The sequence below is a fragment of the Polypterus senegalus genome, chromosome 1, assembly GCF_016835505.1.
Source record: "Polypterus senegalus isolate Bchr_013 chromosome 1, ASM1683550v1, whole genome shotgun sequence".
In the NCBI taxonomy this organism is placed as follows: domain Eukaryota; kingdom Metazoa; phylum Chordata; class Cladistia; order Polypteriformes; family Polypteridae; genus Polypterus; species Polypterus senegalus.
In genome coordinates, this window is record NC_053154.1 from 45,170,762 (window position 1) to 45,193,394 (window position 22,633).

Here is a 22,633-nt window from a genome sequence, read left to right on the forward strand (position 1 = left end):
CGTATGACTCTCCGCAGTCCCCTCCCCTAATTCGGGGTAGCTCGCGTGATGTGAATTATGGCCGCAGCTGTGCCGGCCAGAGTTCATTTCCGGGGATACCGGAACGAAAAGAGCGGAAACGTCTAGAGTGACAAGCTTGTGGGAAAGGCTCTTAATGATGAAGTCGTTTCTAATTGTTGTATTTTCGCTGTGAAAAATTGCGTTTGTTTCGGAAAAGGAAAGCATATAGTAGACTAAATATGCCACTCTCAACATTTCAGAAAGTGACTTTAGTCTCCTGTCTCGTGTTGTGTGTGTCATTGCTCCTTCCTAAAATGCTATTATCGAGAGGAAAGAAGGAAGTAGGGACCCCGGATGGTAAGGACTCGAGTAATAATAATTATTACCCTACTGTCATTAATACACTCGTTGCTAAACACTTAAAAAAATTCACAGGTAAACGTAATCGTGAGATTTTGTCAGCTGCGAAAGCAAAAAAAAAAAATCGCCGTTTACAGTAACCTTGAAGCAGACAGGTTTACATCTATTAATATTTTAAAATCCTTTAGTATTTGATATTGGTGTCAATCTGTTTTAAACCATTTTCAAGATGATTAGTCGATGTTGGCCAAAAATATGTCATGTCTACCAATGAGAGGGTAAACATTCAACATCGTTTTACGTATATTAAAAATGTTTACAGTTCGATATTACGGGTATTGAGTAAACATTTTAGGAAACATTGTTAAAACGTTCTAAATTGATTTACACACGTTAAAGTGTTTACTCTTAGTATTGCCTCTGTGGAGTAAACGTTGACATGCTGGTCAAGTGAAAACAACCGCACGCTAATGTCTTGTTTCTGATTTAAACGTTTCGGTTGAAAGTATTATTTTTGATCTAAATTTTACATGGAGACGTGAGCAGAAATTCCATGTTCAGTTAAAAGACCACTCTTTTTTCATTTTACAGTTCGTTTAATCTTGATCACAATCCTTAAAAGACTATTTTATTACTTCCTTCTGTAAAGGCATAAAAAGCCTAATAGATAAATCTGAAAATAACCGCATTTCAGAAGCTAATAGGCTCTTCATTGCAAAAGTTTGTTGAGACTGACGCATAATGTGTTTTTTTTTTTTATTTATTTATTGTTTTTTAAAACTCCATCCACCCGTCCGCCCATCTCCTAATCTCAAGTGTTAGTTTCAGAGTGTTACATACAGATGTGTACTTCGCTGTGTCTGAAATATATTTATGAAAATCCAGATTGTCTGAACATTATTGTAAACACTTTAGCATATAATATACTTTTGTGCAATTTTGCAGCATCAGAAGTGGCTTAGCTAAGGGATTTGTTAACTACGGTTTGTTTCCCTTCTGCTGATGAAAGTTATTAAAAAAATTAGGTTAAAAAAGATTTGAAATGTAAATCTATTTAATCTTTTACATGTAAATAAACTTTACAGTTTCATTAAAATACAAAATAATGGGAAAGCATTAGTTCTTGGAAGGTGTGTGTATGCATATAGATAGATGCATACTGTGTGTATATGTATGTATGTGTGTGTATATATATATATATATATATATATATATATATATACACACACACACACACAGAAAGTATATATAATGTTATGTGTGTGTTTGTGTATTCATCAAATTCAGCTAAATCGCTAAACTCAACGATTCCCAAGTTAAGTCCTGTATTACCACTTTTTACTTCTTGAGCTTCTGTAAAGTTTTAATTTCCCCATGGGGGCAAGTAAAGTATACTTATCTAGAAAAATTAAATGGCTCAGTCTTAACTTCTTAATTATCTTAAGTTTAATTACTCTTTTTCTTCTCTTATTTTGTATTCATAAATATGCGCTAGTATATTTGTATGTAACAAAATTTATAAATTTGCATTTTTTTGTGTTAACTTTAAATTTTAATGTTTTTTAAATTTCCCTTGACCTGGGGAGTTTAATCTCTTAATTGTATCCAATTGCTGACAAGTTAGTAAATACAGGTGTATATGACACTAAAAACCAAAGGGAAGCAGCTACTTAAGTAAAAAATAACTAATGAGCTAGTTAATAAAAAAAAAACTTAAAGACCATAACAAAAAAGGAAAATCTCACAAAGCAAGAAAAAGAACAGTAATGAATATAATACACACAAATGCCTGATAAATTCCCCTAAATTTAGCAAATCTAATTTCTGGATCGACACAAAATATGCAGAAGCTGGGAAATAACAGCTTTCTTGAACAAAAACGGGAATCTTGTTAAATGAAGGTGGTTGGGATGAACACCTGCAGTTTAGGTGGTCTGTAGGAGTGAACTAGAGGACTGCTTAGTTAAGCCTTTTATTAGCATTTAACGCACAAGTGAATGTAAAACATGGAAATAGCTGCTGTTCTTTGACATCCAGTGTCATTTGCACCTGTGTCTGCACTATTCATTGTTAATTGTCAGTATTTGGATACAGTTTAGGAATCGGACTACACAGAAACAAAGTGAATTAGGGAAAAAGTACAAAGAAAATTCATGTCTTGATTTCATCTAAATGTAACATATCATACTACTTTTTTGAATGTGCAATAAGGAAAGTAAAAAGGTCAGCTAAACAATTAGGTTGATGAGACATAAGAGTGACTAACCCACTGATTTGTGAAACTGGTCTGAAATTGAGAACCCCTGTTTTAAAATACAGTATATACTGAAGTAAAATCTTTTTTTTTTCTTGCTTTGTTGTGTTCATCTGTAATAACATATTTTTATTGAAGTGTGAAATTTTTATGGTGCAGGGTATTTCTGCAAGTGCTTTGCATTTCAGATGCAGCTATTTTCCAGTGATGCTATCATTTTGCCATACTGCTTCATCCAGACATTAAGGGATAACAGATGTTTTCAAGAGAAATCAATTAACTGTTCAGTTAATGACTTCACCACAATCTGTTTAAGACATGAATATAAATGGAAATTGGTGCCCTAATAGCAGAAAAAATATTTGGAACTCTGAAGATAATGTGCAGTATGGATAATTTAATTAATTTGTAATCCTTCACCGGCCTGTCGAATGTGTATTGATCTGCTTTGATATAATATCTCTGCCATAAAGAATATTTTAGAAATATGTATTATACTAATTTTACATTGTTATACAGTTCTACAAAAATGATGAACTGAGATATAGTTTTTTGTAATACAGTTTAACTTTTGAAGCAAAGTGTTGAGATTACTCCTATCAAATCACGTGTTTATTGATAAAATTTGCAAGTAGACTTTCAAAGCAATGAAAAAAATTCATTACACTTTTTTCAACATTTTCCTGTAAAAGTATACTAATGATGATAAGTAATTTTCAATGATTGCATTTATAGTCTTATTATTAAGCATGTCTTCATCAATAGCTTTGTGTACTTCAGGTTTGTGAGGAGCTAGTGTCTAACATAGGAAGCATTGGGTACGGGGAAATATCCAGTATTGGATTGGGTATGAGTTCATTATAGGGCACACACATACTGTAAATATGCCAGGCGTGTATATACAGTTTTGTCATGCCACTGAGGGTGGCAAGTGCTGTTTAGTGTAGATTTAGACAACAAGACTTAAATGTTTAAGGGTGTCATTTCATTTCTCCCCTTTGACTTAGTGTAAAGTCTGAGTAGATTTCTTAACCTGCCTGTGTTTGGGAATTTAGGCAATTGTGTTTGTCCTTGTTATGTAAGTTGATTTGGGTAAAGACACTTCCATGATATGCAATTCTAATGATATATATGATTTTATAAAATAATCTTATAATAAACATTTGTCAACAAAAACAGATTTGGATTATAAAACTTAGTATTGTTTATATAATTTCGTAAAGAATTATTAATCTTATTCAGTGTGCTTATATTTTTTACAGTCTTTGAATCTAAAAACTCATAATAGTAAGAAAGTCCTCTCACCAGACAGTAAATACAAACATTTGTGTATCCAGTGATTTTTTTTTCTCCCCAATTTCCCATTCCTTCCTTATTTATTAATTTATTTCCCTGGTAATGTTCATTTTCAACACCTAATATTCAGGTCTAAAATTCTGACTGTACTAGTATATCTCCACAAATGTTTTTTTGAAATCATGTAATTTTAGAAGGAGGCAGAGAAGAAACTGTTAGAATATTAATGGTATGAAAACTCTCCAGACTTCTTGGTGTGTTTTATTCCTAGAATTTAATTAAGAGTAGATGTAATGTTACTAGGAAACTGTCTAACTTACAGAAGATGACTATATACAAAAGTATATAGTAAGAAATAGTTATTGACAGAGGAGCCAGCTACACACCCCTAAGGGAAATTAGTGTAATGACTGTACAGTATATGTATTATAATGTCTTTGAATGATATATCTTAAACCATGTATGTTTATGTCAACATTTATAGTGCTGTTGATTAAATAAAAGAACACAGTTGTTTCCTTCATAAACTGGGAAATAAATGTTAAAAGGAATAGCTGGGGTCATAATACTTGTTAACCATGTATGTCAGTGTTTATTTATTCCATTGCCTTTTTGTATTTTTTTTTCCATTTTATGTTAATAAATTACATAAAACTTTCATTTTTGTCTGTGTTTATCTTTATTTATATTGTTTTTTTTATTGTTTTTATTCATGTACTTTTCACTTATTATTCTAGATGTTCCACATTCTGTTAAATTTTTTAAAAATTCACCTATTTTCTAACCTAGTTTCCATTTCTGAATGATGGGAAGTGGATTTCTGTCCAGGGAGTATTTAAGTGGAAGGCAGGAGCCAACACTGAATGAGGTGCTAGTCCTGCTTTCTCTGTTGCCAGAATTGGCTTTGGCTGGCCAAAATTTGCAGGTGGAATAGGTGGGACAGATGATTAAGTGATGTGCAACAAAAAAATGAGATTAAGTACACTATAAGTAATTAAATATTCAAGTGTACTAATTAACATACACTTCTCAGACTCTCTTAATCCAGTTCACAGTTGCAGGAGGATGGAACCTATCTAAGCAGCACTAGGCATATGTCTGTCCTCAGTTCTTCATGTTTATTTACAACAAATACAACTTTAAAGTATCTTTTCTCCATTTCTTTAGCACATGTTCTTCTGCCTTGTGTTTTACTACTACTAGAAAGGCTTCTTTATTCATACTGTATGTATGTGCTGCGGGCACAGAGATTTTTTGTTTTATTTTTTTGGGGGAAATACATTCATATCTGGTGCTTAAAGGGAAATGAACTAGTAATTTCATATTTAAAGTGCAGTTATACAGGGTGTCCCAAAAAATGTATACACACTTAGAATGATTAAAAATACAATGTTAAGACAATACTGCAACGGATATGTTTTATTTAAATTTGCTGTTGGAATTCGTCATGTAGCAAGTTTCAATAAAATGTATCCGTTGCAGTACTGTCTTAACTAACATTGTATTTATATTCATTCATAGTGGGTATCCATTTTTTGAGAAACCCTGTATAAAATATAAAGATACATGTACATATGTACAAAAACAGTTTTTATCTCTTTGATGGACATTGACATTCATAGTTCAGTGACAAGACCTTTATACAGGAAAGATATAGTAAGATCTAATGCCTTTTGTTTTTGTGTTAGCTTGTTTTAGAATATATTTTGAAAATAATTATTTTTATCTTTAGTTACATTTTGAGTATTGACTTTAGGTTAAGTATGAGTCATGTTTCCTGGCTTTGTTTACTTTTAATTCATTGTTTCTCTTGTGGTTATATCATTTTCACAATATACCTGTATTATGAAACTACATTTTGGCCTAAAGTCACGACTGCTTTCATATGCTTTATGTACCAAATACATTTTCACATCCTTTCTATTCTGTTTTGACACAAAATAAGAAAAGCAAGTGCACAAGGGTTTTCTGCAAAGCATGCGTAATTTAGAGATCACCATGAATGCCTCAGTTTTATGCTCCATTAAGCTCTAAAGAAAGTAAATTCTTTATAGGGAACTGAGGTGGAAGTCTCACTTTCAAGGATTTAAAGTAAGCTTGTAACAAAACTGCAGTCTAAAACATGAATAAGCTTTATGTCTTTCTGTAATTAGGGAAGTGTAATGGAAGTATTGATCATTCTCCTTTTACTGTGCTCACTTACTTAATGGAAAACTCTTTCTAGCAATTTGTTATGCTGCATTATGTTGGAGCAATTTATCTGATTCTACCTCTATGCTAATGCATTTTGCTTGATTCCTTTTTTTTAAGCAAGGTTTTTACTTGTAACCTTTAATAACTGAAGTGGATATGTTGTTTTCCATTTTTTTGTAAGAAATGTGACATATCTCCTTTTCTGTCTTGTCACAGTCAAATCACAATTGCTTTCATTTTACCTCTTGTCAGTTATTCAGATATTTTTATTCTTGTACCATTGAAACCTTTGTGTGATATTGAAGAGGATCACTTGCAGAAATAATTGGTTGCTTTTCAAAACGTCATTTTAGGCAGAATTGCTGAATAGGACATGGAAGCACCTAATATGCAATAGAATTGTAAAATATAAAAGAATTGTCATGGAAGATGGCCATACTAAAATTCAGCTTATCTGCTTAAAACAAATACTTGAATGTATTTTTCAGACTCAAGTTTTTCTTTGTGATAAATTACTTATTGAAATAGTTGTTTACAATAATTCAAAATCTAGTATAAAAGATGACAGTTGCATGTATTTGTAGCATCTGATACTCTTTGTATTTATTATAATAAAAATTTGATGTTATTTTAAATATTTTTTTATCAATACTATATTCTGAATATCCCTTTTTTGTACAGATAACATAGGCCTCAATTTTGTTTCTAGTAATTTTGCAGCTGATGCAGGTATTTTATTTCCTTTTTCCAGTTTTGCTAAATATTAGTTAAAAATAAAATGGACATTTAATTGTTTTTTTATTTAAATAGTGGTATAATAAATAAATTACCAAATGGGATGGAAAAGTTGGAAAGATCCTGACCCTGGTCTAATACTAATGCCCATATTTATTATTTTTATTTTGCTTCTGTACATTTTTATTATGTTTTAGTACTCTGTAATGTAACCTGACTTTTTGAGGTGGGTTGTGTAACTTTGGAATTATGTATATACTGTGTTTGCTGATGCTTTATTCATTAATATTTCTTTTAAATGTGTTTTTGCAGCAGGGTCTAGCCAGTTTCCTCCTATGATAGACCGTCAAAAGATATCCGAGGGTAGACTACCATCATCACCATTTCCAAAGTCTCACAGTTCAGATGCAATGTTCAAGACAAAAGGAATAATCGGTGGCAAAGGAGGAAGTAAAACAAGTTTCATGGGGCAGATTATACCAATATACATTTTTGGAATTGTCTTATACATCCTTTACATTCTGTTCAAGGTAATTGTTTAAACAGCTCGTTCTATTAATTACTTATATATATTATATATAACTTATATCTTCATCTAGACCTGCAGATTTGAATCAGCCAAATATTACTAGACAGTAAATCAACTTTGGTTGATAGTATTATGGTATAGCTCCCATGGCGCTTTAAATTTCAAAAATGGAATTTATAAATAAACAATTGGGTATTAATTTATATGGTTTTCATTGATTTTATAACATTCATATAATCTTATTTTGTGTGTTGAAATAATTCATAGAGAAATGGTTTGTATTTGCATTATAGCTGTGTGTGCTAAGGATGCACTGCCCTCTAGTGCACAGAGTTAGTTGTGTTTTAGCCCGTTCCTCAAAAAAGAGAATGGACTATTACCTTACAGGCTATCTAAATAAGAAAATTTAATTGGAGGATTAAAACAAATCACTAAAAACAAATAACAGTAATGAACAATAAACAACTGTCTGGCAATTCAGTATGTTAAATGCATATATTTATATATAAAGACATTAAGTTTCCTTGTTTTTGCACAAAACATAATGGAAATGCTTAATGAAAGAACATTTTGCTTAGTTTGCAGCAGTACATCTCTACAACAAACTTTGGTTTTGTTGTTTTATCCCACTTTTTCTTGCTTGAATTTGGAAGTCTCCTTGCAAAGTTTTGTGTTGCTTTCACATTCTATTTTGTGAAAATTGTTTTCTGTTTTGACACCCTACCCCATAGCTCAGATTTGTAAAGAATTTGCAAAATGGTTATGATAAACAGAAAGTGGCCAGTTACGTATGAGTTCCTGCCTCCCCTTGTGGTTGCCATTTGACTTCTGGTAGTCTTTCTAAAGGTATTTATCCTTTCCCAATCATTAATTTTTGAATTCTGGAATGCAGTTTTCCTAGTGGAGTCATGTTTCCTTTGCTTCTTAATGATGGTTTTCATAGTACAGTATTACATTTTAAATGTAATGCCTTCAAAATTCTTTTCCATCCTTCTCCCATCTCAGTGTGCACTAGAATGAATTTATCTAAGCCTAAACAGAGTCTCTTTATTATTTTTTATATACATGATTTACAGTGTGATTGCTTAAATCTGAACACACAAAGTGGGTGCACTTGTGACTCCAAAACACTGAAAATGATTTATAATTTATTTTGTATTTTTCCTAAAAATTATTAATTTAAAATGTTGATTTGATATTTTTGTGCCTGCATAAATACATGATTAATCACAACTGTGTAATATTATTATGGTAAGAACAGGGAACTTTATAGTTCTCCCAAGTGTATATTTTCAATTGCTTCATATGTTATTTACTTGTACTTGTATTCATCTCTTCTGCTCTTGCTTGTTGTATTTTGTAGATTACTTCCAAAAGCCAAACTAGCAAAAATGACAAAAGATTTCCTTTCATAAAGCCAGAAAATGCTAAAAGGAAAATAAGTGAGTATATTTTATTTTATGTGCTATATTAATTTCCTTTGATTGAATACTAATGATTTATGAAAGTCTTATTTGACCTTTTCAACACTTGCATTAGTGATGTTTGATCTGTAGTTTAATGGGGAATAAGCATTTTAGTGTTGCTCACAAATTCAGAGTCCTGGTTTTAATCATTGAATAGGCTACTGTCTGTTTGGAATTTTCATATAATGTTCTTACTTTGTCTCTGTAAGTTTTCTATTGGTTCCTAAGGATGTGCAGTTTAGGTTGTTTGATACCTCTAAATTTGAACTGAATTAGTGTAAATTTGTGAGTAACCATGCTCTGTAATAGAGTGATACTCTGTTCAGGTCATACATGTGCAGATTCTAAAAAAGCAGTGACTGTGCCAAGATTTGACCCTGAAATCTCTATCTGCTACTTGTACTAAGCAGTTTTTACTACTGTCCTGCCAGGTATCTTTGCTGGTAGTTATCAAATTTACAGTCATTGTTACAGGTAATGTCTGATTTATTTTTAAATAACTAAGCCCAGTTCAATAAATAGAGTGTATGTGTAATGCTGTCCAAAACTGAAATAAGTTAGATTGCCTATACACAGTATTTACTCTGATATTGCTATCTCGGAACTAAAGCAAAACTGTTAAATGATTATAGAATATTTTACAGATCATAAACTGATTTTATCTATTTTTTAGTTGGAACTTTTGCCCATTGTGACCTGTGAAATATTTTCAGATTTGAATTTTGTACATGTTACCTTAAGTGAATTAAGGGTGTGTAAAATGACTTTCTTGGGGCATATAGTAAAGCACTGAATGTTGGTTGAACATGAATATTGGCCATCCTGACTTCTTGTCATCCACTATATTTACTAATATAGTAATATGGGAACTTCTGTTGAATTTACTCTTCATGTCAGTTGATACCCCTTTTTTCTAGGGAAAAAGCAAAAGCTTATGAGTTCCGTACTTGTATGTCCCATGAGTCTTGGATTGCATCATATTACTGAATTTGGTTGCTGATGCCCTATCAGAGAAACTCAATATAAAATTGTAAGTCAGTAGTGACTGACATCCCCAATGTTTTATTTAAGCTGACTTTGAACTTTCTCAACTACAAGAAAAACTAAAGGACACAGAAGAAGTGATGGAGAGAATTGTATCCAAAGTAGGCGAAAACCCAGACAAGTAATGTATACTCTTTATTTTTTAATTCATGTGAAAAATATGATTGGATGGTAAACCAACTACTATTGCTATGGGTATTACACCACAGGAATAGTTTGAACATTTCTTTTGTTTATTAATTGTACTATGCATATATGGAAATGGATAGTTAATGCAATTATTTTGGTTATTTCTGGAGTAAGACACAATATAAAGGAAAGGATTCCACTGAAAAATAACTTATATGGGTAATTTTGTTCATTTGAAGAAGCATACTCGTTTATAGTAGACCTACTTTTATACGGTTGCATGAAAAATTTTGGGCACACTTGTTGAAAATGATACTGTGAATAGTTAAGTGAGCACAAGATGAACTGATCACCAAAAGGCGTGAACTTAAAGATGACACATTTCTTTTCAGCATTTTGTGTAAGATTGGTGTATTGTTTTTGTTTTGTACACTTGTGCAGTGATAAAAGGAAAGGAGCACCATGCAAAAGCTAGGGCACCCCAAGATATCTGTGGTCTCGGATCATTTTTCCCCAAGGTCTCAAACCTTAATTAGCTCGTTAGGGCTATGGCTTATTCACAGTCATTGTTATGAAACCCCAGGTGATGCAAATTGCAGAATTAAAAGTAGGTATACGTGAGACTTGGGTCTAAGGAGTAATTTGGGGGTATAAACAATAAATTTGTGTGTCTTTCAATTATTATAGTCAAGATCATTTTAAAATTTCCAGTGGTCCAGAAGAGAGATGACACCTACCAAAGCCAGTCCCCACTACTCAATCTTTTAAATTGTTATTTATAAAAATTCCAGGAGCCCAAAAACATTACCTCACATAAATACTAAATGTCTAAGCACAACTCTCATTGTGCTTTTCAGAAAATATTCATAGCCAATAAAAGGTGTCATTTTGTTTGGCTTTTCTCTACAGAAAATATTAATGTATGTTTTTGTTATTTACATGTGTGGTCAATTGGTGAAGTAAGGGATTTTTTGGCAAAGTCATACTGAAATGTCATATTAGGGAAATACGTTTATACAATAAATAAGAAATAACCTCAGCAAATTTGTTTGGACTGGAAATGTTTTGAAAATAGAAGGTAAGTACCTGTATTCTGAAGGAGAGAAATTTCTGAATGCTGTTGATCACATCTCTGAAACCTATTTACTGCTGTAAAATAAAAGCAGCTAATGGAAACGTCTCTGTAAAAGCACAGTCATATAAAAGAAGTTACTATATATTACATTGGTGGAGCAGAACCATGGTCCACATGTTAAAAAAAAAATATATATATATATATATATATATATATATATATATATATATATATATATATGTGCACTGGTGGTAATTTGATAATATCCGGAAATTTAAGCAAAGTGTAGCAGGATTTTTTTTAAGTCGCAGCACTGATCAAATAATCGATATGCAGCAAAATTAAATGGGCTCTGCCAGTGGGTGCTCAAAATTTGTTGTATGTGTAAATTAACTTTAGTGAGCTTAAGCAACTTAAAATATGAACTATATTATTGGTGCCAGCCTGAAGAAAAGAAAATTGATCCCCAGATATTAGGATATTGATTAGTAAGCTGTGACTTTTGTTGCTATAATTTGTTTTAGTAGCCATGTTGAGAGCGTAGATGTAAATATGTGAAGGAATTTGAGGAAAATGTACCTTGGAAGTTGAGGTTTAGAATGACAGCTTTGGATTTAGAAAGAATAGAATGGACTTCTTTAGTATTTGAATGTACTGTGACCTTCATTCTATTGTTCCTTTGGTCTGTTTTGTTTCTCCTTTTGCTCCTTTATTTTGTCCTCTAGAGCAAAATTTCATCTATCTTCCCCTTCATGCCATTTAGCATTGTATGTCCTCAAAACTTTTTCCCCCTTGTTATCTTAATGATGACCTGACTTGGCGACCCAAAGATACAAAATTTTTCTGTATTTCTCCAAACACTGACCTTTGGTTATTTATTTATTTATTTATTTTTTAATCTTTCTCACCAACTTGCTCACTATGTGTGAGGACAAAAGAAACTTCCAGGCAAGACGGTAACAGTTCCCGTTGATTTAAACTTTCAACTGTTTCCCTAACCATTGGGCATTTTCAGGTGAACGACAGTTTTTTTGTAACCATTCCCTGACTTATGAAGGTCAACACATTTTCCTTTCATTTAAATTGTGTTGTTTTCCCTGTCGATGATTGATTAAGGAAATTTGTCCACTGTGTCAACTCATATTTCTACCCCAGGGAAACAGGAAGTCATGTATTACTGCTTGAAAGTTTCTACATACTCTGATTAACTTAAAGTCAGATAAAAATAAAAACTCTTCAGTTATAGTTTGTTAATTTGAATTTCTTGGGTGGAAATAATCTTGGCTTAAAATACATTTACTTCAGTTTAAGGGTGGTTTTCTGTAATTTTTTCAAATTTTCATTGCTTGATTCATCAAAAGATGATTTGTTTACAACCCTTTTCACTCATTTTTACGACGTGTGCCAGTAATTTTGGAGGGGACTGTATATTTAAATGGATAGATTGAAAATGTACAGTGTGTGTGTACAATATACATTCATCAGGTTCATAAAACTTTATTTTGAATTGTAAATAGTGTGACATGCAGAGGGCACTCCTGCTGCCCAAACCTGACACAGACAGACGCAGGGCACAAGTTCAGCACATACGCTTTTTTCCATGCCAGAAATGCCTTCCCCTGTTTCCTACCTTTACAGCACAATACAGAGCACCAAACACACTTTTCTTCTACCTTTTTTTTCCTCTCTCTTCGCCTCCACTCCTCCTCCAGCAAGCTTTGTCCACCTCCTCCCGACTCCCAGGTGTGGCAGAAGTGCTGCAACCAAGGACTCAGCAGTCATCCATGCGCCCCAGCAGGTTTGAGCTTCCATGCTCGGGGCTGCCCTGTAGCGTTCCGGTGGAGATAATGTCCTAGATAAGGTCTCTCCCCTGGTCCTTCCAGTAGAAAGATGTCCCAGCAGGGCAAGGGCCCATGCCGTTAACTACAATAGTTGTATTCTTTATAACTGTTTTTTTAATTGGGAGGGTGAAATTGGGTTTTGCACATTTTGAACAAGTTTGCTGTGTATTGTTCTCTCTTCCCTGGACATTCATTATTTTTTTCATGTGAAATATTACTGAACTTCTTCCTCTGCAAGTAAAATCATAAATCATAATGATGCTATATTTTGGGAAATGCTTTTTTTCTCTTTCTAAAGACAGTTTTACATTTTGTTTGTGCTATAACTTGGGCATGTAGTATACTTCCTCCTTCAGATATATATTTCTGAAAGAACAGGTCTGGCTTTCACTTACACATGTTGAATATGTGCTTTTCAGAAATGCAAATTTCATGATATGCCAATTTATGTGAAAACATAAAAGGTGGTGACAGATTATTTGCTAGCATTTCATAACTTTTTTCCCTAGTTGCGCCCAGCCATTTAGAGATGTATTCTGTGCTGTCTGTGTGGTGTTTGGAAGTATATTTCAACACTTAAGACTAGAAAAGTAACATTTAGAATGCATTTTTGGTATAATGTACGCATAGTTGGAGTTTTCATGTTTATTGTTCTGCAATTTCTATTTACAACATACTTTCTTCCTCATATGTATAAATTCTCAAACAGCAATGATTGGCCTTCATTTGGACATCTAGAACTTGTGCTTTTGATAAAGCACGTTCATCATGTAGTCACTTATTTAAACAAAGCAAAAGCTCAACAAAGAATGATTTTTTTTCCTCTACTTGAAATTCATAAAAATAGACATAACTATAAACATTTCAGACCCTATTTTGGTTATTTTCAATACATTGTGTATGACTTTTATGGTGTTTGGAAGCGTATTCCAACATTTATGCCAGTTAGAATAACATTCGGAATGTTTTTTTTTGGTAAAAACTTCATTGCAGTTTGCAGCTTACTATGCTTAATTTCATCTTCATGTGGAAATATTCTGAAAGAGGAATTTGTGCCCTTCATTTTGATATATATAACATGTATATTAAGTACAAAGAATTTGTGGCCAGTTAAATCAAAATAGCAGAAAACTGACAAAATTGAGGCAGAGTTTAAAGGGTTAAATTGAACAGTATTGTGTTCCACCAATCTGTATAGCTTTTTAATTCTTCTTTAAAAGTTTATACTATCTAATGTTACTTTACCCCAGACAAACCATGCTGAACAATACCATAAGATGCACGCATAGCACACAAACTTTGTCATTGGGAAACATGACAGAAAGTGGACTTGTTAGGAAATGGTTATAACAAAACATCCGTTTCTTCATTTGTCTGGCCAGTGTTCAGTTGATGGAAAATTTCAAAATGTGTTTATTGTTTTTATGACTTTTAAGGTAATGGTAAAATTACACAACACTAGATGTTTTTTCTGTCTTAGACACGAATCAGACTGAATCCTCAAGTAAAAGTAAAGGAAGTGGTGTCCTATATTTTAAATACCAACAACATTTATTTCTGTAGAACATCTTCATACACATAATGTAGCTCAAAGTGCTTTACAAGATGTCAAAGAAAAGAAAAACAAGTTAAATTAGGCAAGAATAATAATGAACCAGGAATTAAAAAAAATATGTCAATACAAGCTTACTGTACTTAACACAGATGTTTTAATTAGTAGAAAAGTAAGAGTCTGATATATAATATTGTATTCTAAGTCTCCAAAGATGTGTCTGATAATAGATCAAATGGCCAGGTGGACAGAAAAAAAAACACAACTAAGCCGCAGAATAAAACTAAATCTGCAGGAGTCCCAAGGCCAAAAGTACTACCCAGCCTCCTCAGTACATTCTGTCTAACACACATGTCCTTATGTCATTCCTCATTGTTTTTAGGCTTTGTCCCAGAAGATTTGCAAGCAGTAGGTCATGTGAACAGCTGGGATACTTACCCTTTATTCAAGCATCACAAGTGGATGCACAGTGCCTCAATCGGGTGGTGGTAGCACAAAGTGCCACCACAAAGGACCCGGAAGAGAAAGTAGAGAAAAGCAGAGACAATTAATAATTGCAGATCCCTGCAGAATATGATTATTTTGTGCATGTTTACTTTATTAGGAGTACAACTAAAATTTAGCTATGTAAAAGACAAAATTAAAAAAGTGGATTTTTAGGAGTTTTATTAAATTTATTAAATTTATTAAATGGTACAGGAGCAAACTGGTTGTTTATGGGGTTTTTGAGGTTTGCAGCTGGGTCATTCAGCATGCCACAGTGCAGATGCCAAGGTATCCAAAATGATTCCCACTGTTTCTATGTATTTATGATTAAGTTGATAGATTTACTTTTCTTAGCCAGGTCTGTAAGTGAAGACACTGTTGAGTCTTGTTAATCAGGTGAATGTCACTAAGGAACCACGAGAGATAATCACTAATTCTGACCCCTAAAAACTTAAAGTTGCTGATTGTATTCAATAATAAGCCTTCATTAGTGTGTGCCTCAAGATTCTGTGAAGTCTCATGAAGCTTATTTATTTTGCTGAAGCTAAGATAGTTATTACATAATAAAGTTAGAAAGTTAAGCTTTTGACAGGTATTTGTTTGGAGAAGCATTTCATAACCTATTTGTGAGAAATGACATTGTGGTCTTTGGGAGTATAAGTTATAAGTGAATATTTAGTGTCTAAAGAGCTATGCATGAAGAAGTATAAATTTGTTTGAATGATTTTATTTTTGAACAAGCAAAAAGAATATTTACCTTGTTATAGTATTGTGAGCACACTTCTTTTGTTCCAGGTTTACAATCATTTTCCTGTTATAAATTTTAAAAATTCATTTTTTATAATGGACTCTTCTTCACATTCTGTAGATGTAACTCTTTTTGACCATTGTGTTGTATTTGTTAGTCGGATCAGTGTCTGTTGCCATCTTAGAATTTTAATTATTTTGCACTTCATTGGTGGATGAAAGTTTTACGCTTTTTAACACTCTGTTATTAATTTTCCTTTCAAAATTAGTAAACAATGCTTCATGTCACCTATACACATACTGTCAAATACTTATGTACTGTTTAAACTCAGGGATTTGTATTTTCATCTGGGCATCCACGAATATAATGAATTTATTTAAGAAATATATAAAGAGACTTGAAATAAAAAAATGTGTGAAAGTTAACTTTCTTTTTATTTTTAGCAAGAAATTAAAACATTATGTTTCCAGACACTGATTAAGGGTCAAAAGGCAAAAAAGTTTTCTCACTTTCTTTTAGTTTTTTTAATCTTGAGTTAAGTTCCTTTTATTACAGATGCAAACAGACACATCCATGTTCGACTTCTCTTACAATGACAGTTCTATTAAAAACATATATAAATATTATTATTCTATAAATTCATAAATTATTTATTTTAAATGGCCAATGTACATATGTTCAGTTTGACAGTATAACATAATTTAAGCTTGTCCCTTGAGTTATGTTTCCAAAGCCTAAAACAAAAAGTGGCCCAGATAGTGGGCACAGCTCTGTTATATAGAAAACAAAAGGAAGACTTTTGTTAGTTTCCCCACAGAGACAAGCACATAGTTATTATAAAGATCCTTTTACATTATGTTCCAAAAGACAATAAGGTTTGATTTATAGAGTGTTTTTTTCAAAATCTTTTTCCTGTCTACTAAATACCTTGCACTAAATTTGTCATTAATATGCATATATCTTTTTTTTCTCTAGAATTAAAAGTGTTGCCTCAGAACATGAAGCAAAACTACTCCAGCATTTAAATGAAATTACACAGGCAATGCAGGATGTGAACCTAATAGATGGACCTTCACCTGAAAAAGAGGCAGAAGAACTATCTTACAGTGAAGACTGGGATGGTACATAATTTTATTAATTTATGCATTTGGGCACTTGGGAGAGCCACATGAATAAAGGTACACTATCTCCTCCTGAAAATAATACACCTTTTTATAAGCAGATCAAGAAAAAATGTCATCATCTATATGAGACTAAAATCATTTGGCTACCTAATATATCATTAAAACACTCTAGATGAGAACAGGCCATTCAGCCCAACAAAGCTCCCCAGTCCTATCTACTTATTTCTTCCAAAAAAATATCAAGTTTAGTTTTGAAGTCTTAGTGTCTACCACACTGCTTGGAAGCTTATTCCAAGTGTGTATCGTTCTTTGTATAAAAAGAAAAGAAAAAAAATGTTTACCCTTAGCAAGTTTCCAACTGTGTGTCGCTGTGTTCTTTATGAACTCATTTTAAAATAACGTTTCGATCCATGTATTAATTCCCTTCATAATTTTAAACACTTCAGTCATGTCACCTCTTAATCTTCTTTTGCTTAAACTGTTTTGGCTTAGCTCTTTTTTAATCTTTCCTCATAATTCAACCCCTATAGCCCTGGAATCAGCCTAGTTGCTCTTCTCTGGACCTTTTCTAGCGCTGCTGTGTCCTTTTTGTAGCCTGGAGACCAAAACAGCACACAGTACTCAAGATGAGGCCTCACCAGTGCATTATAAAGTTTGAACATAACTTCCTTGGACTTGTACTTCACACACCATGCTATATAACCTAACATTCTATTAGCCTTCTTAACACTAGAATTACCAGAGCCTACGAAAAAACTCGTAATTCCGTCCCACCTTAAATTGCTTCTTAAATCCCTTCACACCTCTCCGCCAGCGTCCTTTGTCTTCTAAATGTGCTGATAAAGAGAAGCTTTAGCAGCCGGCTATTCCATCCCCCCACCAATTTAGAACGTGCACGAACTTCTTTCAGCTCATGCATTGATTGAGTATCTGGGAGTGAAGTGGAGTTTTAGAGTGGAAATAATAGATCGTTATTTGGAACACAAGCATTTCATGTCTGTTCCGTTTCTACAGTAATCTATGTAAACACATTGTTAAAACAGAAACGTTTTTTATATTCTAGTAGTAGATGACAAAATGTAGGCATAAACTATATAATGTATGAAGCCTGAAGTCCAAATATCAAAGAAACATTTTCACAAAAGGTACAAATATAACACAACAGTTGTTCTTTTATTCAAAAATATAACTGCAGAAACAAAAAGCCGCCTTAACATGCGACATTGACAGCCATTTGTTATAACTGCCTCCGTGGTGCAATAGAATCAGTTCTCGCCTTGGAATCAAAAGGTTGCGAGTTCGATCCTGCACCACTTCGTTTTGAGAAGTAAACTGCTCTTAGTCTTACTATTTTAGAATAAAAGCATACATTTGATTTCAGTCTGTAACAGCCGGTGCAATTTATGAGCCTTGTAAAGGTTAGCTTTTTTTTTTAATATTCACTTTTCATTCTCTCAGTCGCGTTCAGAATCAATCCATACAACCCCATCTGTTTTCACTAAAGACGCGCTATAGCTCTGCAGTGTACCACGATGCATACTAACGACCAGAAAAACGGGTTCTGACACACAAACGCTGGCGAAGCTGCCTTCTTCGTATCTCACCGTCACTTGCTTTTCTTTTTATTCAGTTTTATTGAGTGTTCCTGCCAGTCCCCGCATGTTTCTTTTGTACTCCAGGGCATGCAGAGGAGAGAATGGTAAAGAGCAGTAACTTCGGCGCTATATGCAATCATCAGACACTCCCCATCTGCCCGTTGTTTTGTTATACTTTTACACCAACTTATGTTCCTGTGTTTGAGCATGCTCAAAAAATACATGTGTAATGTCACGAAAAGTGCACGCAGACACTTTATTTCGCAAACGAAACAAGTGCACTTTTATTCAAGACTACCTGCATAACCGAAGAAAAAAGAAAGCAAGTTACAGTAGGCGATTGATACGACAGCTTGCATGGTGCAATGCTAAGAAGTGCTGATTTTCATTCCGTGCTATATAAAATCATCGCATTCAAATATTAACAGTTCCCACACACCCAAGGACCGTCTTTCCTACATTTACAACACGTGTACTTGTTGCCGTGCACACAACTCTCTGTGCTATGGTTCCTATTACACTGAATGAGCACCTGACACTGTACTTTCTTCCCTGGGGGAAGGTCCCGCATCAGAGAATTTCCAGTTCCTGCATAAATTCACACCCGATCTGACGCTGTTCGTTTTCAAATAATATTGCATTAGTGCAATTATATTTTCACATATATTGTCTCTTTCTTTCAGGTGTGTAATAGAAACCACAGCATAGAGAGAAGTGTGTACATTGCTTGTATTTTGGAGCTTAAATCATGCCCTATGCACTCAGCTCTCAATTGTCGTCTTAACCCTCTGATGTTATGTAATGATGACTTCATAGAATTCATCTCCAAACAAATAAATAACCAGTGCATCCTTAGAGGTTTCCATCGTGTCAGAATTCATCTCCAAACAAATAAATAACCAGTGTATCCTTAGAGGTTTCCATTGTGTCATACACGTGCACATGCGAGGCTACTAGAAGGATCAAAAGAAGGTAATTCCACGCCAAGCCAGGGGGTGGTGGAGTGCACTAAACCTTCCTCTTTTATGTCTGTAGACCAAACACGGGAAATTCTGCCCGATTCCGACGACGTCACTTCTGGTCCTGGCCTCGAGGATGTCACCTGCCCTGACTGACCTTAAAAACCCACCATCTTTTCTCTGTTTATCAGTTCTGTCTTGGACTCAGTTCTGTACACAACTCTGCTTTATATTTGCCTTTTGAACCCGGAATTAAGGATACGGGTGGCTGCCCCAAACCTTTTTTCATGTGTCAAGGCTGTTTATTTTCACAATGGAAAAACTATGAGTGTAGTTTTAAGAGGACAAATTATTTCCTAGCTCTCTCAAAAAATAAACTGTAGACTAGGAAGGCATCAGAACTGATTACAGAAATGTTCAGAATATATCATGAATATTAGATTTCTTAATGAGGTATTATTAGAATTTAATCTTTTGACTAGAGACTAGACTGAAGCAGTTCCAGGCCAAAAAAATACCCCTTGCCCTCTCTGTGCTTTCTACCTAATATAAATGTTAAGTAGTTCCTTATTATTTTTTTTAGGCTTCATCTTAGAGGATTCAGTGCAGTGGGTCTTGTGGCAGGTTGGGGTATCTGCTTTCATTTAAACATCGCAGGTGGCTGCACAGGACTTTAATCAGGTGGTGAAAATAGAGACGAGTAAAGATTAATGAAGATTTCGGGTTCGAGTTTGATAATTCTGTGCATATCTAGTTTATTAAGGATAGAAGTAAAACATAGCTCTGATGAAGCCAAATTGCAGAAGTGTGTTTTTAGGAGTTTTATTGAAATGATTTAAACTGTTTGCCTTGCCATCTGTATTGGTAAATTGTTTCAGATTTTTGTGATTAACTGCAAAGGCTCCCTCACCACTTTTTTTTATACAGTACTTGGCTCTTGGAATAATAAGCACACCACTAATAGAAGATCCACTTGGAATACTACTGATTGTTCTGATTTAATTTAAAAAGTTAGATGGGTTTTTTGGCCTTCTTTTTCTTTTCCTCTTAAGTGAGGGTTGAATCATGTTTTGTTTTTCCCTTTGTTCATATATTTTTCTTAAAATGTCTCTAGATTAATTCTAAAGTAAATTGTAATATCTGTTATGTTATTGTTTAATTGAGTAGTATGCCATTGTAATGTTTTTCTTTTTGAAAATAAAATACAAATTTAAATAAAAGTAAATAAATATTTTCATTGGTTTACATTTTTTATTTTGTTTTAGGCTATCCTGAGGAAACATATCCTGTATATGATGAGCCACCTTGTTGCAGAGAGAGATGTGATACAATTTCAGTAGATGGTAATGATGCAAGCCAGCCATCTGCGGAGGAATTGGCAGAACAAATAGAAGAGGAGGATTTGCTCGGACATACCAACTTTGACTTGGAAGTAAATCTACAAGAGACTTTTGACAACAGCAGAGAAGTAAAAACATTTGAAAAGGAAGGTAGCTTCTGTGAAAGAAGGGGTGTGTTCCTTTATGAAAATTCAAGTCATGCATGTAGTGATAAGGAAGAAGATGATGAAGATGGGAGCAGCATGGATTGCCAGTCAGACGATGACCCAGCTGTCTTAGCTGAAAATATCAGTTTCAGTTTTGATAGCCACAGTGATGATGAAAACCAGTGGTTGAATGAGTTTGATCCAGTTGATACCACCAGACAAAACAGTAAAGACTTAAAAATGCCAGGTGAACCAAAACTGAGAAGTATCAGGAAGCGTAATACAAATTTAGAAAAATAAGTGTTGCATCTCTGAGTTTGCACATCATACTGTGCCAGCAGTGGTATTATTCAATATAAAATATCATTTAATGGATTTTTTAATTTTTTTAGTTTCCAGAGAAATTAATTTTTATTTATAAATTCACTGTAATAATCAAGTAGCATGATAAAGTAAACCTGTTTAACTGTATTTGATTTTCCTGAAAACTGAAAGTTGCGTAATGTATTCTTCTCTGAAAATTAAATTTGCTGTAATAAACAATGATTAATATAGGCAGGCTAGAAAATATAACATTCACCTTAAAGAAACTATTCTAATAATTTGATTTAGAATTGGGAAGGTTTTGTATTTTTTATATAGAAATAAAAGAAAACACAAAATCATGAGATATTATGCTCAATACTGTGTTTGGTATCTGATTTTGGGCAAGGGGCATTCTATCTCGTTTTGGCAGTTTTACATAATTATGTGGCAAGTATATTATCTCTAAACATAATGTCTGTGTAAAAAAAATAAAAAGTAGTAATCACAGTGTATTCCAAAACTGTGGATTTTGTACATCCCAAAGATATGCAGATTAGATTGATTCATAATTCTATATTATGAGAATACATTTTATTGAACTGGAAAAATAAATAATCTACTCTTTTTTTTATGTTTTGAATTTTTTTTTACTCAAATTCTAAAGCTGGTTTTGAAATTGGAGTGAACTTCATGATTATATTGTTCTCTTGTAAAATTCTAGGCTTTCCTTTGCTGATTTAAAACTTTTATCTGTGTTTTACATTTCATCCAAGGAGAAGAATAAGGTAAAGCAGTGGACTAGAAGATTAAATGAGTGACCATAATAAAAGTAGTACTATTTGAATGTATTTTAATAATGTAAAGGTACGAATTATAGGTCTTACTATTAGAGAGTTTTATTTGACATTTAAAAACGATACTTTTCCTGGATAAAATGTGTTTGGGAGCCAACAGATCCAGTTTTTGCTCATGAGTCAAACCAAATGAATTGATTCATTGAAAAATGAATGCGCTTAAGCTCTCTTACAAAGTATAGGGAAAGTATTGTAATCTTCCAAAGATTCAATGTCGAGATTTGGATGAATCTTGTCATTTTTGACCTCCCTGAGTTCCTTGTATAGCAAGTATAGGGAAGACATTGGAATCCTCCAAAAATTCCATTTCGAGATTTTGATGAATCTCTACATTTTAGACCTCCCTGAGTCCAAAGATTTGTGTGTGTGTGTGTGTGTATATATCTAAACACTTGAGTACATTTTCACTTAGGTCAACCAAATTTTGCATACAAGTATTAGGTACAAAACGCACATTTCTATCAACTTTTGGGCTATTTCGGTTAACCGGAAGTCGTACATTACCTTTTACCATTATCTTACTTTACCTTTTATTCATGCGGATGTAGAGTCCAATTTATTCAACTATTATTTTTTTAATAATTGTTCAATGTATTTTTGA

General features: G+C 33.2%; 1 protein-coding gene across 1 annotated transcript; it reads left to right on the top strand.

Moving 5' to 3' along the window:
• Window positions 1-104: 104 nt before the first annotated feature.
• LOC120525851 (protein RIC-3-like) lies at window positions 105-21,809 on the top strand. The gene is made up of 6 exons (XM_039748483.1): window positions 105-357; window positions 7,151-7,368; window positions 8,731-8,809; window positions 9,905-9,998; window positions 16,684-16,829; window positions 20,652-21,809. Exons 1-6 carry the CDS (start codon window positions 240-242, stop codon window positions 21,170-21,172), a joined length of 1,176 nt encoding a protein of 391 aa, XP_039604417.1. The 5' UTR covers window positions 105-239; the 3' UTR covers window positions 21,173-21,809.
• Window positions 21,810-22,633: the final 824 nt, after the last annotated feature.